General features: G+C 34.4%; 1 protein-coding gene across 1 annotated transcript; it reads left to right on the top strand.

The window, feature by feature from the left end:
* The first annotated feature begins 996 nt into the window (after positions 1-996).
* Positions 997-23,054, top strand: LOC137398645 (uncharacterized). The gene is made up of 7 exons (XM_068084824.1): positions 997-1,115; positions 5,819-5,877; positions 11,938-12,854; positions 14,806-14,971; positions 16,708-16,838; positions 21,570-21,708; positions 22,188-23,054. Exons 1-7 carry the CDS (start codon positions 1,083-1,085, stop codon positions 22,345-22,347), a joined length of 1,605 nt encoding a protein of 534 aa, XP_067940925.1. The 5' UTR covers positions 997-1,082; the 3' UTR covers positions 22,348-23,054.
* The last annotated feature ends 344 nt before the right edge of the window (positions 23,055-23,398 follow it).

Raw genomic sequence — 23,398 nt, 5'->3', positions numbered from 1 at the left:
TTTTATTATTCAGTAATATTACCTTTTGCGTTTGTCTTGCATTATGCAGTCATGCTAGGTTAAATGGAAACGGTACATTAAATATAAAAATTGGCATACACCTTGCAGTATGTATTCTAATCATAAATTGTACCTTAACAAACACATAATATCATGTTCAATAAATAAAAAAAGTAAAAATGTATCAGTTCGTTTCACAATAAAATCTTTCAAAAGATATTTTTTATACTTGATTGCTTAACCTGAATGAATGAACTATTCTATGGCAAAATCACACTGCATAAATTGCATTTAAAAAATTACTTACAATAAATATTTATCACAAATGTTCAGCCAACTATTTGTAGATTAGAGCACCTGTTGGCGCTGGAGATAACTATTGTTTGGTAAAATGTGTCATGTAAGGTTCATGCATCCTTTAACGGATATAGACATAAACATAAAATCACATACTTTTTTGGTAGTCCCGATTGTTCCATTTTCAGAAATTTAAAAGTATTTGATGTTCTTATGAAAATTAAAGCCAAAACAAGAATTGAAACTATAATTTTTACTATACTAAGACTTGTTTATTTACCCATCTGTCTGGAGCCACAGTTGAAGGCTGGAAAAAGATTGCCCCAAACGGGGTTCGAACTCACAACTTTTAGCACGATAGTCCGATACTCTAGCAAGTGGAAAAATTGTATATATCATCACCACACTTAGCCATCTTACACACTAATCCGGCAGGTGACTAGCGAACATAATTAAGAAGCCCTATTTCATGATTTCTTAAAAATATGAAGGCAGCCGTGGCAGTAAAGCTGCAAAGAGAAGGAAAAGTGCCGCTCTCTCCGCTACTGTGATATCAGGCATGGCTATTTATGAAGTGAGGCGCATTCTAGATAACATAAGTCATCACGATCATTACCTTTGTCATTCGTCATGCACAGACGCATCGAGATGAATAGTGTTTAGTGATGGAGATGTGTACAAACTGGAGAGGTATCTCACGCTTCATTTACCACAGCTTGATAATGCAGCTCTCTCGACACTCACTCAGTCATTGAAGTGAGTTTGGCTTTTTGAGAAAGGAAGAGATGTTCGTTGTTATGTTACTAAATGTCGGCATGGTAAGTTGCCTTTACTAGCAATATGCTAAAGTAATGTACGTAGATGGCGTAGACAGTTGAACTAGTTCTATAATCTGCTTTGATGAACCTATGGCTTTTTCAATAAGCAACATCGCTATGTCAGGTAGCAGGGAGGGAAAGCATGTCAGCACCTGTGCGGACATTGTTGATACAATCAGCTGTGAGCCAAGCGTAGCCTGAGGTTTCTTCAACTTTTAATCAGATAGCTCGCAGGTAGGTGTTTAAGAGACCAGTTCTCAATAACCCGACAGTGTTGAATATTTTTAGCGGCGTGGTAGCAGACACAAAGTATATGTGTGCCAAGTGTGGATAAAATCGGTCAACGATTGGGAAAATGCGAAGAGTTTATACAAAATAACAGACACAGACAAGGACCAAATGGAATTTATTAAAGTAGATTTAAAAGACCCAAAAACAGTACCTTTTAAGTTTGAAACTCATAAAGTTATCCCAGACAAGTCTTTTGGGCTATTCGCCAGAGTACTGCTAAAGTTCGGCGGAGAAACTTCTTCTTTAGGCGGTTCCCATTAAAGGTTACCGCAGCAAATGGTCATTCTCCTGGTATTAGAATTATTGCTATTATTGCTATATATTGTAAAAGCTATATGGCGATATAGCTTTTAATACCATCCTTTAAGTACCACCCTTTGGTTGACGCTATATCGCCATACCTCAGCATTGATGCGACAATCCATCGTTTTTTTTTACGTCATCAAGTCGTTTGCACATGCGCTCGTTCACGAAAAAGCCGCCATTTTCGTAGAAAACGATTGTTTTTCTTTGATTTATTAGTACTTTTAAATGTTGTTTTGATACTATAATAAAAAATTGCAAACAAAAACATCGTTTTCAAATTATCGTTGCAAAAGCTTCGTGTTTCTAACGAAAAAATTGTCTATAAAGATGGCCGACAACAATAAAATGACGTCACGAAAAAACGAAGGATACTTCAGTGATCGTCAATGATAGAAATGTTCACACTATCACAAGCCTATCCACGTTTGCATCAGGAAATACTCCGTGATGTAGTGTTTTCATTTATCTTTTTAATTTTTCGCAAAAAACCCTCTTTGTTATCGCGTGCTCAAATCAAATACTAGTCTTGCAGCAACTGTTATAAACAAAAACGAATCACGCTTTCCGTGACTGCGAGCTTTTATCACTGAAAAGGTTTACCTTGGACAGGTTGTCGTCGATGCTCAGCGAAATGTCGAGAAGGTTTGACAGCTGCAAACCTTTCCGACGTATCCGCGATGCTTTGTTGATGCCATAAGTTTACGGCCACAGTCAATGATGAACGATGAAAGGAAAACGCCTCCATATGGTGATAAAGTTTAAACCAGTATTTATGCTTAAAGCTTCAATATTTATGCCTCTATTTGCTCTCCCTCTCTTTTCCTATTTGCTACGACCATTGTAATTATGGAGTTGCTCTCACAACGCTATTTTCCTTATTGGTTGAGGCAGGATACTTACCCAACCCTATTTGGTTATTTTTACTGCCATTCGGTCATGAGAACACCTGACTAGCCATTTTTCTTATGCCTAAAATTACATGTGAATTGCAAGTCATCCCAAACCTCTTTTCAAACACGTCATAAAACCCCATTAATTATATCAAGCCAAAAACATTAAATTTTGAAAGTTGAGTTTTTGTTCCAGAATAGAATAAGTCGATTCAATTTTGATATAATTGTTCCCGAATCCTTGGGAAGAATGGAATCACTTATACATGAGTACTGCTTAATATGATGCAATTTTTTTGTTTTAAACTACCTCTAGACATATGCATGAGTATACATCGTAAATTCAGATGTGAGCTGTGTTTTGGATATTTCCAGGCACCAACAAACATTACATGCAAGACCAAACCTGTAACTAACATAATTACACAAACTACTCCAAACATCCTCAAAATTCATGACTTCGTTTTTTGTAGAAATACAGTGCTGCCAGTTCACTCAAAGTCAGTGTCAAACATAAGTTTTTTTAATGCACTTAATCTCTCATGGCGCACAAAACTCCAGAGTATTAGCCATAATAAAAGATACTAGCCTTAAATAATAATAGAACAACTGTACACACTTATTACATCTGACAACCTCGCACGGTGCGTGAGACTGCCAGGGCACTAGTTTATATGCTAGTGGTTCTGTTTGAACTAATAAGTGAAAGTAGCATTGAGTTCCTTTTAGCTTGGGAACAGTTGAGCAACTACCAGATTCCGAGAAGATACCTACTTAATACTGCAATTGTAATCATAACTTTAAGCCTTTTTTTAAAAAGTACATATATAAATACATCTACTGTATACATGTTTATAGCGATGAAGAAGAAGGTTGCAGTTTACTAGAAGCAGAGTGCTCAATATTAACGTAGGAATCTATAGAAAATGTATTTAGAACTGTAAACTTTAAAACTATTTACTACCTAATGTTTCACGGTTGTTACCATTCACCGGGTTCATTAGTCATAACCGTAACCTGTGAATATGGGAGAAATACTTTATTCTATACAAACCTGAGCTTGCAAGTTTGAACTCACAAAATGATCTTGTGTCAAATTGCAGACATTATAATTAACAATACCCGTCATGCTCTTGTCCCGTCGCGCTCTCGTCCCGTCGCGCTCTCGTCCCGTCGCGCTCTCGTCCCGTCGCGCTCTCGTCCCGTCGCGCTCTCATCCCGTCGCGCTCTTGTCTCGTCGCGCTCTCGTCCCGTCACGCTCTCGTCCCGTCGCGCTCTCGTCCCGTCGCGCTCTTGTCCCGTCGCGCTCTCGTCCCGTCAATGATCACCTATAGCGTGATCATTGAACATCAAAAAGATTTTCAATGATGTCACATAAACAATAATTAGTATTATGTATTGTTGGCTTTAATCTTTAGGCTACTTGATGTGTTGTTGCATACAGTCACATGAGTTCCAGATCATTTCAGTTTTACCTGACGAATGATAACAACCATGACACTTTAGGTAGTAAATAATTTTTAAAGTTTACAGTTTTCATTACATTTTATAGTATATGTTTATATATAAATCAATATATAGTGTCTATCTATATATACATAGATAACATATATGTACATACTATATATATACTATGTTATAGTATATATCTATAAATATATACAGTATATCTCTATATACAAGTTTTTTTTAGTTTTATATCTGTATACGACTGTGTATACAACTATGTATACGACTATGCACAGGTATATGACTATATATATGCGTGTGTAGGCCTATATATGTTGCACAATATTCATGTGTACGTGTATATTGTTTCCTCACCCTTGTTTACCCAAGTGGGTGATAATGTCTACATAAGCTCAGGTCTCCTACTAGAGACCTCGGAGTTTGAGCACTTGTCTCAAGATCTTAGGTGCTCTCAATAACTTTCTTGCAAGTCACTTGTGTTGATTGTTGCTGATATTTAGCCAAACCACATTTGATATGCAGGTTATTGTACCCAATGATTCAATGAGTGCTGCGATTACAATTACTCTTGCATGCCAGCACCTTTCAATCTCCTCTACGAGCGAGCGGAGATATTTCTAAACTTTTTCCTTTTCTTTGCTGGCTATATTGTAGTCATTGGGCACAACTATATCTCCTAATAGTAGCCATCATGTTCTCCTTGTCAACCAATACTATAATCATTATCTTGCTGGTTTGCCAAATTATGCCTTTCAGTTTGGGTGTAGATCTCTCAGAGAAGCTTTGCGTGGCCATTTTTATTCCGCTACCTACTAGCTGCTAACTACTAGCTGCTAAATACTAACCACTAACTACTGACCACTAACTACTAACTGCTAACTACTAACTGCTAACTACTAACTGCTAACTACTAACTACTAACTACTAACTGCTAACTACTAACTGCTAACTACTAATTAATAACTGCTAACTGCTAACTACTAACTGCTAACTGCTAACTACTATCTGCTAACTACTAGCTGCTAACTACTAACTGCTAACTACTAACTGCTAACTACTAACTGCTAACTACTAGCTGCTAACTACTAGCTGCTAACTACTAACTGCTAACTACTAACTGTTAACTACTAGCTGCTAACTACTAGCTGCTAACTACTAACTGCTAACCACTAACTGCTAACTACTAACTGCTAACTACTAACTGCTAACTACTAACTGGTAACTCCTTACTACTAATTACTAACTGCTAACTACTAACTGCTGACTACTAACTGCTAACTACTAACTGCTAACTACTAACTGCTAACTACTAACTGCTAACTACTAACTGCTAACTACTAACTACTAACTGCTAACTACTCACTGCTAACTACTAACTAATTCTGGTTAAAAGTACCTTAAACATATATAGTTACAAGGGATTGTAGTCCTGCCGTTTTTATTCCAGGTGCCGACTGTAGCTTCTATGGTTACTAGCAATTCTAGTTCATTCAGTTATATTTCAGGTGCTGTCTGTAACGTTTTGAATGGCTTTGACTGCTAGCAATTTCAGGTCATCTGTGGCTATTTTAGGTGTTAACTGTAACATCCATGAATGCTAGCAAGTCTAGTTCATCTGTTGCTGTTTTAGGTGCTGACTGTAACATCCATGAATACTAGCAATTCCAGTTCATCTGTTGCTATTTCAGGTGCTGACTGTAACATCCATGAATGAAAGCAATTCCAGTTCATCTGTTGCTATTTTAGGTGCTGACTGTAACATCCATGAATGCTAGCGCTCCAGAATACGTCAGAAAGATAAATGGGTGAGTAACTGTGACACGCTATAATAGACTCCACACAAACAGACTCGCGGCAATGTTATACTTTTTGTATAATACTGTATATATATATATAGATATGAAAGCGTACCGGCAGGGATGTGAGTGTCTGTCTTCTACAGCGTCATTTGGTGGTTGTGAAACAAAAACTAGAATCCATCAAAAACTAGAGAGATAATGAGAGTGTTTAGGAAGCCAAGGGTAACAAGGCTAATAATAATTTTTAAATCGATAAGATTAGGTAATAACAATTGCTTGAAGAGAGAATTCACTTTTGAAAGTACAATTTATTTTGAAAGAGTTTTCTTATAATTATTTATTTATTATTAATTATAGAGTTATAATTTATTTTCAGTTTTCTAACTAAAGTCATATCACAAATCAGCTGTTAAAAAGTGATTTTTTTTAATGTGAGCTTCATTTTCTGAGTAAATCGTTACTATAATACGTGTCTGTCTTTCTGTCTGTGTGTCCATCTGTCCATTCAAAGCCACGCTTCGAATGAAGACATGGACAGCTAAGCGTTTGAGCTTTAGGAAAAGAGTACGTTGAGTAGGAATTGAACTAGGGTTTCTAAATTTTACAGCCAAGCACACTACAAACCGAGCAACTGTACCATCATGTGGCACCCAAGAATAAGTGTGCGTATAATGATGATGAGCTCTCACAGCGCACATGACTATAGCGTACTGTTTTTGCTATAATTAGAGGCAAGTTCATCCCTCTGTCCAAAGCTTCAGGTCAATCTTGGAACAAAAATTGCTTTGTATGGGATTTGAACTCGTGATATTCACCTTGAAAACCATGCACTCTACCATCTGGGCTAATTGTTCCTATTTCACGATTTGAGAATAGTTGTGTACATACTTATTCTCTGTGCTTTGTTGGCACACTTGATGATCTCTCACAGCACGCAAGACTGCCAGAGTACTAGTCTTCTTCACTATAATAATAATATTAATACAATTATAATAATATAACAACAATATAATATGATATACATGTAATATAATATACTATAATAATAATATATTAATATTATAATTTTCGCAAGATGGAAATGGCAAAAAGTCAAGCGACTCAATTTTTACTGAATGTTTACGAATGATGGACACTCGCGAATGATGCACAAGAAAATGCCATGCAAGCTATTCCATTTTAAACATTTTCCACAGTTCATTCATTCCCATATTGATTTAAGAAGTCTCAAATTACAAAGCGCCTGCGTGTATCCATAGCATGCAAGTGTCCAGTGAAACATCTATCACACAATAACTCAGCATGCGCACAATTCTAAATCTGTTGCAACTACGGCATGTAAATCTAATGAGTCATACTCACCAAGGCATGCTTGTTTTTGTTAGTTTACACATAATCTGTTTCGCAATATGTAATCTTCCTAACACCTTTTGAACTTTTGATGAAAAGTTTGTTGGAAGATTAAATAATAGCTACCCCAAGTGTTTGTCCTTATATAGAGTAGTGGAACACTAATCTGGCATGGCAGAGAGAGCTATTAAGGTCATAAGTCTTTTTTGTCGTCAATGGTGACCTTGCCAACAGTGGAACTACAACATTTTTTTCTCTAGTAAGGCACAATAGACTACTGCATTTGCGTAACACGTAATTACAATACGCATAGTTTATTTAAAACACGAGGTGATATTATAATACACTGTAACACTTGTCAGTCCAATGCACTGTGAAAGATCACAATGAGTATCAGTTATCGGCATAATTATCTAGTGATGGAGTAAGCATGCTTGCTTTTGAACTTGATGACCCAGGTTCGATTCCCGTGTTGGACCATCTCCCTTTTTTCTAACGCTCTCATCATTGCCTTGGACAAACAGACAGACATGACTCTTATTATAGCAAATATTATGTATTTAATATGTCTTAATATTGTAATGCATTATTTATAATTATATATTACATAATTAAATTATGTAATTATGGTAGTATATGATGTTTTATATATCATGTAAGATCTCACGCCTAAAATATATTACATATGTTAGGCGTAAGATATTACATGATATATAAAACATTAGGTAATATCATAGTTTATTACGTATCAAATATATCATAATATTGGGAAGCATAATATATTATTATGCATTAAATATATTACGTGTAAGATATTATGTAATGTTGTAATACATTACATATAAAATATTGCATAATAATATAATAAGTTATACATATACTAGCAATAAGTGTGGCGATGGCCAAGACTTCTCTTATTCTCCCTCAGAATAGCCAGCAGGTGGGTGTGTAAGGGGCTGATTCTGTGAAACCAGACAGAGTTTTGAGAGCAAATATTTTAGGAGCTGGTGGAAGGCATGAAGCATATGGGTGTGAAGCTTGGATCAAATTGGTCAAAACATATGGAGATGCATAGTATTCACACAAACTAATACACACTTCACCCGCAACAAAAGAGATTTATTAGTATAAATATGGTAGACTTAATAATAGAGTAGACTATTATAGAGCAGTAAAGTAGACTTGTCCTTGGTTTCAAGATCACTTTTTAATTCATACGCTAGTGGCACTAAAAAGCAATTATTTTGTCACGCTCGTATGAGCATTCCATCTTTGGCATGTCAAAGCTAACCCAAAAAGCCACACAGAAACAGTGTTGAGTAACTGTAGAACGCTTTCATAGCGAGACCCGTGTGTGCGGCTGTGTGCTGAAATCTTTTTACCTCCACTACGGAGAGCTCAGGCAAATATTATTGATTTAGAACCACCAACAGTGAGTGTTTTTATGATATTGAAGTACTTTTACAGCAAATACCTTTGCACAAATTTAGCAAAGTGAAATGGTGCTGAATGTGTCTGGATTTTACCATGTCTATGGTTTGAAGAGGAAGTAACTCCAAACCAGTTCAAAGTATGGCAACACAGTGTTTGTTATGAGTACCCTGGCAGACTAGTGTGCTTTTAGGAATCATCAGATGTACTAGCTTTGTGCAGAAATATTCCAAGTGGTTGAGTGGTGCAGGTGGCAGAACTTTGCTTTAAAGTCATGAGTTTGACTCATGTTAGAGTGTGGGTCTACTGGGTTGTATGTTAACAAGTTCAAATCCTGTAGGGACCAATCTTTTATCCAACCTTTAACAGTGACGTTAGGAAGAGTGTCACACAAGGCCCTCATCATAGAAAAGATTATAACTACTAGTATCCTCGCAATTCAATGTGCCGTGAGAGATCATCAGATGTAATAAGCATGTACACAGTTATTCGTACAATTTTCCTGGAACTCCAGCAGGCGGTTGAGTGACATGGCTGTTAGAGAAAGTCACAATAAATCCGATAAGGCTAAATCCCTTTTCTAACCTCTAACTAAGGTGTCAGACATATGGATGAACAAAAAGATATTTGCAAAAGTATGGAGGCACGTTATAATTTTCATACACTTGAAATTCAAGGCTCAATAAACTTCATATAATCCACTTTAATATAACAAAGCTATATATTGTTTTAATTTTAAAAATGTACTCTCTGTGATGTTATTAGATTGTTTGCGTGGTCAACTTTTAATGAAACTTTAACAAAAGCTGATTGAGGTAAATTCTCTCTATCAAGCATTAAAGTTCTTTGAAGATTTTTCAGGTGTTAAACGTTTCTATTTCCCCAACAGTGATAATTTAGTTATTTGTGACAGTGTAAGCATTCGTTTCTCGAAACAATATTTAGTGAAAAAAGGTTTATATTTAACACTGCTCAGCGATGTAACAGTCAAAGTATTGTTTTTAAAGACTACCAAATAAGATAAACAGAAAGAAAAGATTGTAAAATGGTACCAGGTTTTTGGGTTGTTTTTTTCATTTTTTAAGAAAACTTACAACTGGTTATATGTATTTCAGAAATACTAAATTACTAGCTGTGCTTTCCGGCGTTGCCCTAGTATTAAAAATCAGCTTATAAGCAATGAGAAGTAATAAGAGTTGCTTGCCACTTGCTATTAGCCTGGCACACTGCCTATGGAAAAGTTTAGTAAGCTTGCTAATGAGAGCTATTCGGCTCACATTACGCAATCACCCTACATAGTAGCAAAGCCAATGGGTATTTGCTCCCATATAGTGACATATATCGGCTAACGAACAAATCAATCTCTGTGGCCTAATAAGCCTTCCGACTGGTGAACGGGAGGGTCCGAGATCAAATTTTCTCGGTACAGATTCTTTATTCCAAGATTTTAATAACTACACGTATAACCGGAATGCAGACAGACAGATCCACAGACGATAGACTTTGATAAATATATATAAAAGATTGTAGGTGGTTCCATACTTTGCGCATGACTGCAGCTATCAATTGTTTAAAGATTGTTGTGTTTGACTGCTTTGAGGTCACAGTGTTTCTTTAGAGTCCATGAAGTCTATGTAACTTCTACAGTCGTTTTACATATAACTAGATGAATGCCTGGCGTTGCTCGGGTAATAAAAAAGTCTTTTGACAGAAAGTTTATTTTATTCAACATATACAACATTTACCATTCTAACTTTTAAACTTTTATGTATATAGATGTAGATTATGTGTTTTTGTCTAACTACAAATCCCACTTTGCCCTTTTGAACTTGCTAAGGCCACCCTCTAGAGTATAAATAGCTTATAAATAGTGCTGCACAATAAATTGATATTGCACGGTAGGCGTCGATTTTGTGTGGGACGATTTCATTTTGGGGCGTTTTGTAGGTCGATTCTGTAATCGGGTATATCCACATTTTTGATATTATGTCAAAACGATAAATATCTGTGTTTAATTAGCGTGACCAACGTCGGTTATCGCCAGCTTTCGCGACTCAATATCAGCACAGCACTAGTTCCTGAAAACTTATTTGTGAGCCCGCGGATTTTTTTCTCTTAAAATCATCTAGAAACGACCGGGAGGTAGAACAAAAGTTTTATAAAAGTTTTAAAATAAAGTTAAAGAGAAAAGACAGCTACTATTTTTTTGTGTTTAGCCACGATTATCACCCTTGTATTTCTGTTTTTTGGTGAAACGTCACAATAACCTATATCGAGAGAGCATAACTCAAAAGTTTCGATACTGAACGATATAGATAGTGTAGCTCACAGGGCCAATATATTGTTTTGGCATGCATTGTCATATTGCACAGCACTACTTATAAATATTATTTTGTACAATATAAGACAAACTGCAAGCTTTTCTGGATCTTCTATAAAGATTACCTGGCTAGCAGTCTTTTACATTGCACCAGCCAGCATCCTCTTTAATGATTGACTACGCTGGCAATCTATTAAATGCACCAATTTAGCGTCAGTCTCTAATTGATTAATAGATTAGTAAATTTTTGTGATTAAGCAAAGTTCTCTCTAAAGAGGCTATGTAATAAACTGTATCTTCCCTGGCTATTTCCATTTGTCAGAACCTAAAAGGTGTTATTTTCCCTTTGAAATCAGCAAAAAACTTGGAGTTCTGATCTCTTTAAATATAGGGTCAAGGATTGAACAGCCTCTTCCAATTAGCCTGCTGAGCAAAATCCAGTTCATCTCAAACGAAGCTGATTTTGAATAAACAGAATTACAATGGAAATTGTGATCAAATATATAATCTACAATAATCTATAATATATAATATAAATATATAATATAAATTGTAATCAAATTATTTATCATTTGTCAATTATGAAGGCTTATGAACAGAAAAGGAAGTAGCTATTATTTAGTCTGTGGTCTATCATTTAGCCTGTGGTCTATTATTTAGCTTGTGGTCTATCATTTAGCCTGTGGTCTATTGTTTAGCTTGTGGTCTATCATTTAGCTTGTGTTCTATTGTTTAGCTTGTGGTCTATCATTTAGCTTGTGTCTATTATTTAGTTTGTAGTCTATCATTTAACTTGTGGTCTATTATTTAGTTTGTGGTCTATCATTTAGCCTGTGGTCTATTGTTTAGCTTGTGGTCTATCATTTAGCTTGTGGTCTATTGTTTAGCTTGTAGTCTATCATTTAGCTTGTGGTGAATTATTTAGCTTGTGGTCTATTATTTAGCTTGTGGTCTATTATTTTTAGGTTTGAATTTGAGGGAATTAGCACACTACAGCAACCGCCAGAGGTTGAAATAGCTGTATGGTACATACAAGAGGACATTACAGAGGCAGGAACATTTTTATTTTCCGATGGTGCCACATTAAAAACATTCAACCCGGTTTCGCAGAAGGAATCAATCATAGTCGGAAGTAACCTCAGCCCTTCATATCAGGAAGGCGTATATATGGATGCGAGTTTTTCCACCATAACTGGATTTACTCAAGTAAACCTCACGCATATTGTCATCGTAGACTCGCTAAACCACTGCCTTAGGTTTGTAAGCCGAGCAACCAGACAGACATCTACCTATGCAGGCCTTTGTGAAGAGCCTGGCTATCGTGAAGGTGAAGGAACATTGGCGCGATTCAACACCCCACACCAAGCTGTTATGGTGGATAGCAGTATTTTTGTGACAGATTATGAAAACTTTGCCATCAGGATGATAAATCTGTCGACTTCCCTTGTATCAACTTTTGACTACTTAACTCAACAACCGATAGCCATAGCACTGAATAACCGTAGGCTGTTCATAAGCACGCCTTCTAGTCTGCTGAGAATAAATCTGGATACAAACGAGCAGAGATATATCATTGAATCAACTACTCTGGGCTTAAACGATGGCGCATTCAGAAATGCTCAAATTAATCGGCCGAATTCTTTACTGATTTTAAGCAAAGATACAGTTCTTCTTGCCGAGAGCGGTAACAGTCGTCTACGAGTCGTGGATCTGGTTTTAAAAGATATTTCCACAATTTGCAAGAAAGGTCGTGACACGTTTGAGGATGGAAACCTAAAAAATTGTAGGCTAGTACAACCTTTGGCTTTAGCTCGCTTAAATGAAGGCAGTATATTCATTGGCACCAATTCTACCGAGTCTCGACAATTGACCTTCACCTTTGGTGAGTGAAGTTAGGAAAGTAGACCTCTTATAGTCAAAGGAGTTTTGTAGATGTAGTTAGTGAATTGGGCTTGTTCAGACTGGATAGTGCATTAGCATTTCATTGGTCAATTACTGGGACTAGATGAACGACTTTGTGCATATTGTGTTGTTCTTAAATCCCAGTTGAATGAACTGTTAAGAGTGTGTAACCTTCTTACAGTAGACAGGCTTCAGGCTACCTAACTACTCTGTGGTGGTCATTAATCCTTCGAAGAATTGAGTACAAGCAGGTTTCATGCGTAAACTTGTAAATAATAACTGCTGATTTGGTTGGTAGAGATCGAAATGGGTATAAAACTGGTGATCTGAGGATTACATTTTAAATAGTCATCGAACCATTCTAATCGTTTATAGCTGCCAATCCTCAGTGACAGCAATTTCTTTCTTCACGCTTTTAGTTTGTAAATAAAATTAAAATATATTATCTTTATAAACCAATAGCATATTTTTTAGGCTATTTTCTCTTTGTAATTTTTATTTGTAATTAAAATTGAATTAAATTTTTTGTTATAGAACAGGAGCATCAATTATTTTTATGTCACTCTTTTCATAATTTTTTTATGTAGTTAAAATTGAATTAAGTTATCTTTTATAGAACATTAGCATATATTCTTTTTAGGTTACTTTCTTTTTTTAATTTTTGTTTGTAAGTAAAATTGAACTAAATTATCTGTTTTAGAGCAAAAGCATCAATCTTTTATGCTACTTTTTTCATGATTTTTGTTCATAATTAAAATGGCCACACACTATTTTTTATAGACAAACTGATAAAAATTGTCACCCCCAAAAATAAAATCAAATAATTACTGGAAACTTTACGCTTTTGTTTATTTACTAGTTACTAGCAATATAAACTTTATAACACAAGGCTGATGTAATTAAATAATCGGTGTTTTTTACAAAGTATCTTTGATTGTATTTGATAAAACATCTACGTACAGCGCTGTACAAAACAGTTGAGACACAATCAGCAATGCACGGCTGTTTAGATTTGGTCTTGAACAACCTTCAGGCTTATATAAAAATACCTCCAAAACTATATACTCGTATATTCTGGTTATTTATACTGATCATAATCTAATTAGTTAAATTTTTGGTAAATTTTAGTCCAGCTAAAAATCATTTATGAGAGTATATCTACAAGTATGACCAATTTTCACATTTTCAATAACAAACCTCTGTGATCAGAATTTCCTAAAATTCATTTTTCAAGATTTTGAACAACTCATTGAAATATGACGAGTATGAAAACAGCCATTGGATTAACAAACTTGTTTTAGTACTTGGTAGATTAATTTTTTTGAATTTGGTACTACTTTAAGCATATTTTAACAGGTTATAGTTTAACCGACACATAGTTCAGATATCTGCTGCGGTTACACGTACTATGTTTTTATTGTGCGGGTGATGGGGATTTGGAATTGTGTGCACATTGAGTTGCCATGTGATAAGTGTTTCGATGTACAATCGCAAGTTGCAATGAACGTGAGCGCTTTGTTAACAGAGCTTAGGAGTTCTACACCAAAGATCGTAGCGGTGCACTTCCGTTTTGTAAAATCAAAATAGGAATGACTGAACTGTGGAAAATGTTTATAATGGAATATCTTGCACAGCATTTTATTGTGCATCATTTGCAGGTGCCGTTTCTATCTTTCACAAGCATGAAACATTCAATAAAAATTTGTAACAAAATTCTCGTGATTTGTGGGTTTTAGCCACTTTCATCTAATGAATGATGCCAACTTGCATGATAACCGCATCATAGAAACATAGTAAATTTCACCTTTTCCTTCCTTTTCAATAAAAAATGTTTGATTTTTTTAATCAATCAAACCTTTTGATCAACTCAAACAAATCTATCGATTAAAACGGGTTCTGATCTTGAGTACCCATCTTACTTGTTATAACAGAGCAAGAGGAAGAATCGACCGATTCAGCAACGACAGAGACAACCAAACAACCATCATCTAACAACGATGTAGTTGTGTTGACCACAGGTGTGGTTGCAGCCATTCTCATCACAGGACTAGGCATTGGAATCCTTCTATTTGTTATCAATTGGCGGAAAAATAAAAGGTAGGTTTATAACATTAATGATTTGATGCGGTTGAGAGGGTGGAAAGGATCTCGTCCTTTCACAGAGGTCTGTGAAATAAACTAGGCCTCTTTGTTGGGAAACAAAATTTGTATTTCCAACATAGTTAATTACTGTGAATTTAGTCAATAGATATAAATATTATTATTATTCTTAATTTTGTCCTGATTTCAAATATGTAAACCAAACAGCTTTTGAAGTTACGTTTTTGAATGAAAACATCGTTACGTTACGGGTAAAGTAACGATCAGCAAACGTGTAACGATCAGCTCAATGATAGTTACGATGTGCAATGATTATTAAGCTGGTTTCAAACATGGCTAATGTTTAGTAAAGATTTAAACTACTAGCTTATGAGGTAAGTTACTCAAAATTAGTAGATAATTATTTTCTTATCCCTGCCAGGAATTCAGCCAGTAAGTATATACAGCGAAAAATTGTAAAGCCAACAATATTTTCATAGTTCTAGTGCAGCTAGAAATAGTTGCGTAAACTGCTTTTTAATATCATCGACAAAAGTTCTGTGAAAATAAAATAAGAGCTCAAAAATTATTAATATTTCACTGCATTACTATAATATCAAGATAATATTTTGGGTATTTACAGACAGAGTCCCGCAATAGGCCTTAACCTATTAGCAAAGTGCATCAAAGAGTAGGTACAACAACAAAGTGCCTGTAACTATATTTTCACTACAACTTCCTTTCGGCAAATATTAGACTTGTTTTGTGCCATCTACATTTTTATTTAGAACAGAGTTAACAGTTAACAAAACTGTTAACAAAGTTAACTTATGTTAAACTATGTTAACTTACTTTGCTAACACTGTAGGATTCAAAATACTAGATGGTTTAATTCCTTCATATATCCCTGATATGTTTCAATTCCCAAGTGCCAAATATCAAGTACTTATGTGATGGTTTTATTTTGTATTTACAAAAAAGATGCACTCAACAATTGTATTGCTAAATCTTTTAATCCTTCGCCAAATTTTTAATTTTTTAATTTTCAATATTTATTCAAAATACATTAAAGGTATTTTACCTAAGCTTAGGAGTTTCAAGCAATCCTTGTAAGAAATTTTGTTTTTGCGTTTATGACATCATGCGGCTATTATTAGGTTTCTTTTTATACTTTTTTATGGCATCATATGTAAAGCATTATTTTTATTTAAATGATTGTGGACCCCCCAATAAAAGCATATATAGGCCTATATGTATACCAGTATACACGCACATATCATAAGCAAGGTTTTAAAAATTTTGTGGAAAAAGCAGTAATGATATATTGACCAATAATTTACTTAACATTTTAAAATTTAGAATCGCATTGAATTTGCATACTGTGCATACTCGCTTGCCAGCGAGTATGCACAATATTTCATAGTTTTCCCAGAAGTAAAATCAAAAATGGGCAAATATAGCATACAGCATCTCACTGATCCTGTGTCTGCGACAGGTAAAAAGCCATTTGTACAACAGTTTTAAAGGTTGACTTGCAACAAATTAAATTAAATTGCAACTTTATATTAAACCGTCTTTCGGTATAGAAGTGATCCCTGTAAATCGTCCTGGGCATAAACGCATCTTCTCTACTAGGTTCTACTGTTTTGGAACAACATGACCTATATTAAAAATTATGACCTACTTTAAATAATATGGCCTACTTCAAACAACTTGACCTACTTTAAACAACATGACCTATATTAAATTTACAGAATGAAGAAGATGGTTGGATCCTGTGAAAAGAGAATTGAAAACCAAATTAAGAAGAAGGTTGAAGCAGAGATTCAAGAAGCCAACAAAATGAAGCACATGCTGAGTGTAGAAGAGACGAATGGCGGCATCGGTATGCGGGTTTGATTAAACGCTTGAAGTTTGACCATTTCCTGTTTTCTAGCAGTTTCCATGTACAGTTGACACCCGCACAATGTAAATAATTCATTTCAAGATTGTTTAGGTTATAGGGATTTCATGGTATACGAACAGTAAAATAATGTGAATTGCCTAATCTATTTTAAAATCTCTCAAATTTCCTGTACAGTAACTGTAGCATTAATGGTTTGTATTGACAACTTTTCTCTTTTTTTCGTATCACTTTCACTTGGTTTATGGTTCATGATTATGGCAATTTTATATTAATTTAAGGAGAGCGCATGCATTGCAAGATCTTACCAAACTCAGCCCCTTAGCCCTTCCAATATTAAAAAACTAAACTTAACTTTTTAATTTAACGAATGCGTCATAGCTGTAGTATGATTGATGGGTATTGAGAAATTTTATCTTTTTTTGTATCGATTTCACATGGCTTAGAGTTCATGATTACGGTAATTTTACCATAAGTTAAGGGGATCGCAAACATTCAATGTCAATTTGAAAACATTTTTTTCACTTTTTTATACAGCAAGGTCTATGCTGCAGAGAAGCCAGGAAAAACTATCGTATTCGTCTCGAATAAAGCAAACCAAAAATACATCTTTCATATAATAAGAGCGTCGTATGTCTGTTTGTCCGTCTGTCAGTCCAAAGCAAGGGTTAGAGGTCAGGATAAAGGAATGATTTAGACGAGATGCAAATCCGTGTCATTCAGCTTGGTAGACAACATAGCACTCAAACATGTGCATCAATCTTTAGTTGTTTCCTAATAATATATATTATTATATATTATAATATATATAATATATAATATTTATATATTATATTTCATTTATTTATTCCCATTTATTTATATTTCATTCATTTATTTATTTTTATATTATTCCCAAGATATTTCATTACTATTTTTAAATCTCCGTAGTTTATTGGTACACCTGAAAGCTCTCTAGACACACTAGGCTGCCTGGATACTAGTATATATAATAAAGATATCGCTACACATTGGTTTCTCTCTCAAGTGGGACAAAAGAAAAAAAAATGATATCTTTAGCGCCAACTCTAGATCAATAAATACTTAAAATTTGACTATCTAATCTTTTGAGTAGTTTCCAGATACAAACTAAGCTTTTGTCAGAGTTATCATATCTAATCTTCTGAGTAGTTTCCAGATACAAACTAAGCTTTTGTCAGAGTTATCATATCTAATCTTCTGAGTAGTTTCCAGATACAAACTAAGCTTTTGTCAGAGTTATCATATCTAATCTTCTGAGTAGTTTCCAGGTACAAACTTAGCTTTTGTCAGAGTTATCATATCTAATCTTCTGAGTAGTTTCCAGGTACAAACTAAGCTTTTGTCAGAGTTATCATATCTAATCTTCTGAGTAGTTTCCAGATACAAACTAAGCTTTTGTCCGAGTTATCATATCTAATCTTCTGAGTAGTTTCCAGGTACAAACTTAGCTTTTGTCAGAGTTATCATATCTAATCTTCTGAGTAGTTTCCAGGTACAAACTTAGCTTTTGTCAGAGTTATCATATCTAATCTTCTGAGTAGTTTCCAGGTACAAACTTAGCTTTTGTCAGAGTTATCATATCTAATCTTCTGAGTAGTTTCCAGGTACAAACTTAGCTTTTGTCCGAGTTATCATATCTAATCTTCTGAGTAGTTTCCAGATACAAACTAAGCTTTTGTTCGAGTTATCATATCTAATCTTCTGAGTAGTTTCCAGATACAAACTTAGCTTTTGTCCGAGTTATCATATCTAATCTTCTGAGTAGTTTCCAGATACAAACTAAGCTTTTGTCAGAGTTATCATATCTAATCTTCTGAGTAGTTTCCAGGTACAAACTAAGCTTTTGTCCGAGTTATCATATCTAATCTTCTGAGTAGTTTCCAGATACAAACTAAGCTTTTGTCCGAGTTATCATATCTAATCTTCTGAGTAGTTTCCAGGTACAAACTTAGCTTTTGTCAGAGTTATCATATCTAATCTTCTGAGTAGTTTCCAGGTACAAACTTAGCTTTTGTCAGAGTTATCATATCTAATCTTCTGAGTAGTTTCCAGGTACAAACTTAGCTTTTGTCCGAGTTATCATATCTAATCTTCTGAGTAGTTTCCAGATACAAACTAAGCTTTTGTTCGAGTTATCATATCTAATCTTCTGAGTAGTTTCCAGATACAAACTTAGCTTTTGTCCGAGTTATCATATCTAATCTTCTGAGTAGTTTCCAGATACAAACTAAGCTTTTGTTCGAGTTATCATATCTAATCTTCTGAGTAGTTTCCAGATACAAACTTAGCTTTTGTCCGAGTTATCATATCTAATCTTCTGAGTAGTTTCCAGATACAAACTAAGCTTTTGTCAGAGTTATCATATCTAATCTTCTGAGTAGTTTCCAGATACAAACTAAGCTTTTGTTCGAGTTATCATATCTAATCTTCTGAGTAGTTTCCAGATACAAACTTAGCTTTTGTCAGAGTTATCATATCTAATCTTCTGAGTAGTTTCCAGATACAAACTTAGCTTTTGTCCGAGTTATCATATCTAATCTTCTGAGTAGTTTCCAGATACAAACTTAGCTTTTGTCCGAGTTATCATATCTAATCTTCTGAGTAGTTTCCAGGTACAAACTAAGCTTTTGTCAGAGTTATCATATCTAATCTTCTGAGTAGTTTCCAGGTACAAACTAAGCTTTTGTCAGAGTTATCATATCTAATCTTCTGAGTAGTTTCCAGGTACAAACTAAGCTTTTGTCAGAGTTATCATATCTAATCTTCTGAGTAGTTTCCAGGTACAAACTTAGCTTTTGTTCGAGTTATCATATCTAATCTTCTGAGTAGTTTCCAGGTACAAACTTAGCTTTTGTCCGAGTTATCATATCTAATCTTCTGAGTAGTTTCCAGGTACAAACTAAGCTTTTGTCAGAGTTATCATATCTAATCTTCTGAGTAGTTTCCAGGTACAAACTAAGCTTTTGTCAGAGTTATCATATCTAATCTTCTGAGTAGTTTCCAGGTACAAACTAAGCTTTTGTCAGAGTTATCATATCTAATCTTCTGAGTAGTTTCCAGGTACAAACTTAGCTTTTGTTCGAGTTATCATATCTAATCTTCTGAGTAGTTTCCAGGTACAAACTAAGCTTTTGTCAGAGTTATCATATCTAATCTTCTGAGTAGTTTCCAGGTACAAACTAAGCTTTTGTCAGAGTTATCATATCTAATCTTCTGAGTAGTTTCCAGGTACAAACTAAGCTTTTGTCAGAGTTATCATATCTAATCTTCTGAGTAGTTTCCAGGTACAAACTAAGCTTTTGTCAGAGTTATCATATCTAATCTTCTGAGTAGTTTCCAGGTACAAACTAAGCTTTTGTCAGAGTTATCATATCTAATCTTCTGAGTAGTTTCCAGGTACAAACTAAGCTTTTGTCAGAGTTATCATATCTAATCTTCTGAGTAGTTTCCAGGTACAAACTTAGCTTTTGTTCGAGTTATCATATCTAATCTTCTGAGTAGTTTCCAGGTACAAACTAAGCTTTTGTCAGAGTTATCATATCTAATCTTCTGAGTAGTTTCCAGGTACAAACTTAGCTTTTGTTCGAGTTATCATATCTAATCTTCTGAGTAGTTTCCAGGTACAAACTAAGCTTTTGTCAGAGTTATCATATCTAATCTTCTGAGTAGTTTCCAGGTACAAACTAAGCTTTTGTCAGAGTTATCATATCTAATCTTCTGAGTAGTTTCCAGATACAAACTAAGCTTTTGTCAGAGTTATCATATCTAATCTTCTGAGTAGTTTCCAGGTACAAACTTAGCTTTTGTTCGAGTTATCATATCTAATCTTCTGAGTAGTTTCCAGGTACAAACTTAGCTTTTGTTCGAGTTATCATATCTAATCTTCTGAGTAGTTTCCAGGTACAAACTTAGCTTTTGTTCGAGTTATCATATCTAATCTTCTGAGTAGTTTCCAGGTACAAACTTAGCTTTTGTCCGAGTTGTCATATCTAATCTTCTGAGTAGTTTCCAGGTACAAACTTAGCTTTTGTCCGAGTTGTCATATCTAATCTTCTGAGTAGTTTCCAGGTACAAACTTAGCTTTTGTCAGAGTTATCATATCTAATCTTCTGAGTAGTTTCCAGATACAAACTTAGCTTTTGTCAGAGTTGTCATATCTAATCTTATTTAACATTGAACTTACACAAAATTTCAATAGATTTTATCAGAAAGTATCGACATTTTTCTATCATTTGCGATTGTTTTTGATGTTTGAGGCAATCTGACTGCCAGGTTGTTTCAAGATGAAAATCGACAAAATTTGATCGCGGTTAAAATGCTCAGAGAAAAAAATAATGTCACTAGTTGCTATCGTTACTATAGTTAATATCGACTATTGCTTTCAAATTGCAGCATTACGCGTCTTTCTTCCGTCATACTCTGTGCAACTAAAGACAGTATAATCGTGCTTTTGCTTGCTCCGAGTGTTTTAACCACAATCAGGTTTTGTCGATTTTAACTTTGAAACATCCTGACAATCACATCACCTCAATTATCAACAACAATCGCAAATGATAGAAAAATCCCTATACTTTCTAATAAAATCTACTTAAATTTTGTGTAAGTTTCTCAATAAGTGAGTAGTCAGATGTAAGTATTTCTGACTGCCGATAGATACTGTAGTTATCTAATAGAAATGCATTTCATGTTCAGCCCAAGAGAGGGGAGTGCATGACGAATATGCTGACATAGACGAAACATCTATATATGAAATAGTAGAGGAGACAGACATCGACTGTTCCTCACAGATCGGCTGCGAGGGGTCGACTGACACCTGCCATAGAGACAAAATGTATGTTTCTTTCCTTTTACTAGATGTGCATTATCTGATGTTGATATTAGTTTTATGTATTCAATAAACCTTTGACAGCGCAAATCAGTGCCATGTCATTTTTTGAGTTTTGGATTCAAAACTAATATTTTTGATCGACCAATTTATATTGCCTATTTACTTCATCAAATTATCTACATCTAGTTTTCTCAACTACAAATGATCTTATTTTTTGGGGGTTTTCCGAGTTTTAGTAACGTTCTAAATTTTAAAATTCCTTCTCATTGCCAACAACTTTTGAGGGTAGAAAAATGTGGGTATACGCAATATATTAGTTTTTATTTTTATTATATTAATTATTATTTTTCATTTTGTATCAAAAGCTATTTTAATTTAAACACAATTATATTTTTCTTACTTTTCTTTTTCATGAAAATATGAAATTTTTGTACAGTTTTTTAGAGCAAGTAAATAGCATGAGTGACAATTTTGATTTACAGACCATCAAGGCAAGGCTCTCTGCCGAAAACGCCTTCAAAGAATATAGAAGATAACTCCAATGAGAGAGATGTCAAATCAGGCAGCAGAAAGCTATCGACAGAAGAAAACCTCGGTTATGTTGAGTTTGACAAAGACTCTAGCATTCACTGCAAAGCTTGATCTAAAGCTGATAGACTGGGGCCAGATGAACAAAAAATACGATATAAACTGTTTGTTACTAGCTTCTCCAATTAAAGAGCTCATGCTAGTTTCAGAGCTCCTTTAGTTTAATGTACGTTTGAAAATTTGAAAACATGAAAACTATATACGGATACAGAAGTGCATTAGAAGGTAACAAAAGATGCAGGACTGAAGGGCATGTAGGAAAGAAAAGAAGCTGTTGTCAAAGTGGAAAATCCATGAACATCAAAATGGAAAATCCATGATGGAGATTTATTGGAAGCTTTGTAAAAATTTGAGGAACGTTACTGTTTACCGCTAAAACTAGTTGTGCTAACACTTCTACATAGCGGTAATATTGTTAGTTTGTATTTTTTAAATTTAGTATTTGGCAAGTTATTTCAGAGAAATTTTATTTTTAGTCTATAAAATAGAGGTGATCTCCAGAAATGTATGTTTTTATTTTTTTTAGTAAATATTGATCAGAATTGGTCCTAAAACTACTTTTTATATCAGAAGCCAGTTTTAGAAGATGATTTTGTTTATTATAAAGTTTTACATTACCCACTCATTTGTTTGTTTTGTGACTTTTTTTGCAGATTCATGGTTCCTAAATCACTCGCCGGTTTGAAATGTTTTTAAATTTGCTGTTTCTTATCTCTACTGATTAAAATAAGCTTGACACATTCAAATAATCCATAAATTGCAACTGCTGTAAGATCTATTATAAGTATTAATATGTTCACATGATATCTAAATAAAGTTTTCATGGAATCAGCAGAAACAAAGTTTTATCTTTAAAAAATAACCCCCAGCTTTCTAAATTTTACAAAAAACCACTGTATGTTCTTTTTTAGAGCCCATTTTATCAATGTAAAAATTAAAAGGAATTGCAAAATGTGGACGTTACATGTCTATACTCTCAGTCTATAAAATTAAAACTGCCTATTTATAAAATTATCAGCAATACGAAAGTTTTAGGACCTAAAGCTATAAAATTACAGCCTATTCATGATTTTAGAACCAAAGGCTATAGAATCACCTTATATTT

This window comes from Watersipora subatra, chromosome 6, assembly GCF_963576615.1.
Source record: "Watersipora subatra chromosome 6, tzWatSuba1.1, whole genome shotgun sequence".
Classification (NCBI taxonomy): Eukaryota; Metazoa; Bryozoa; class Gymnolaemata; order Cheilostomatida; family Watersiporidae; genus Watersipora; species Watersipora subatra.
This window is presented reverse-complemented; position numbering and strand designations above follow the sequence as displayed.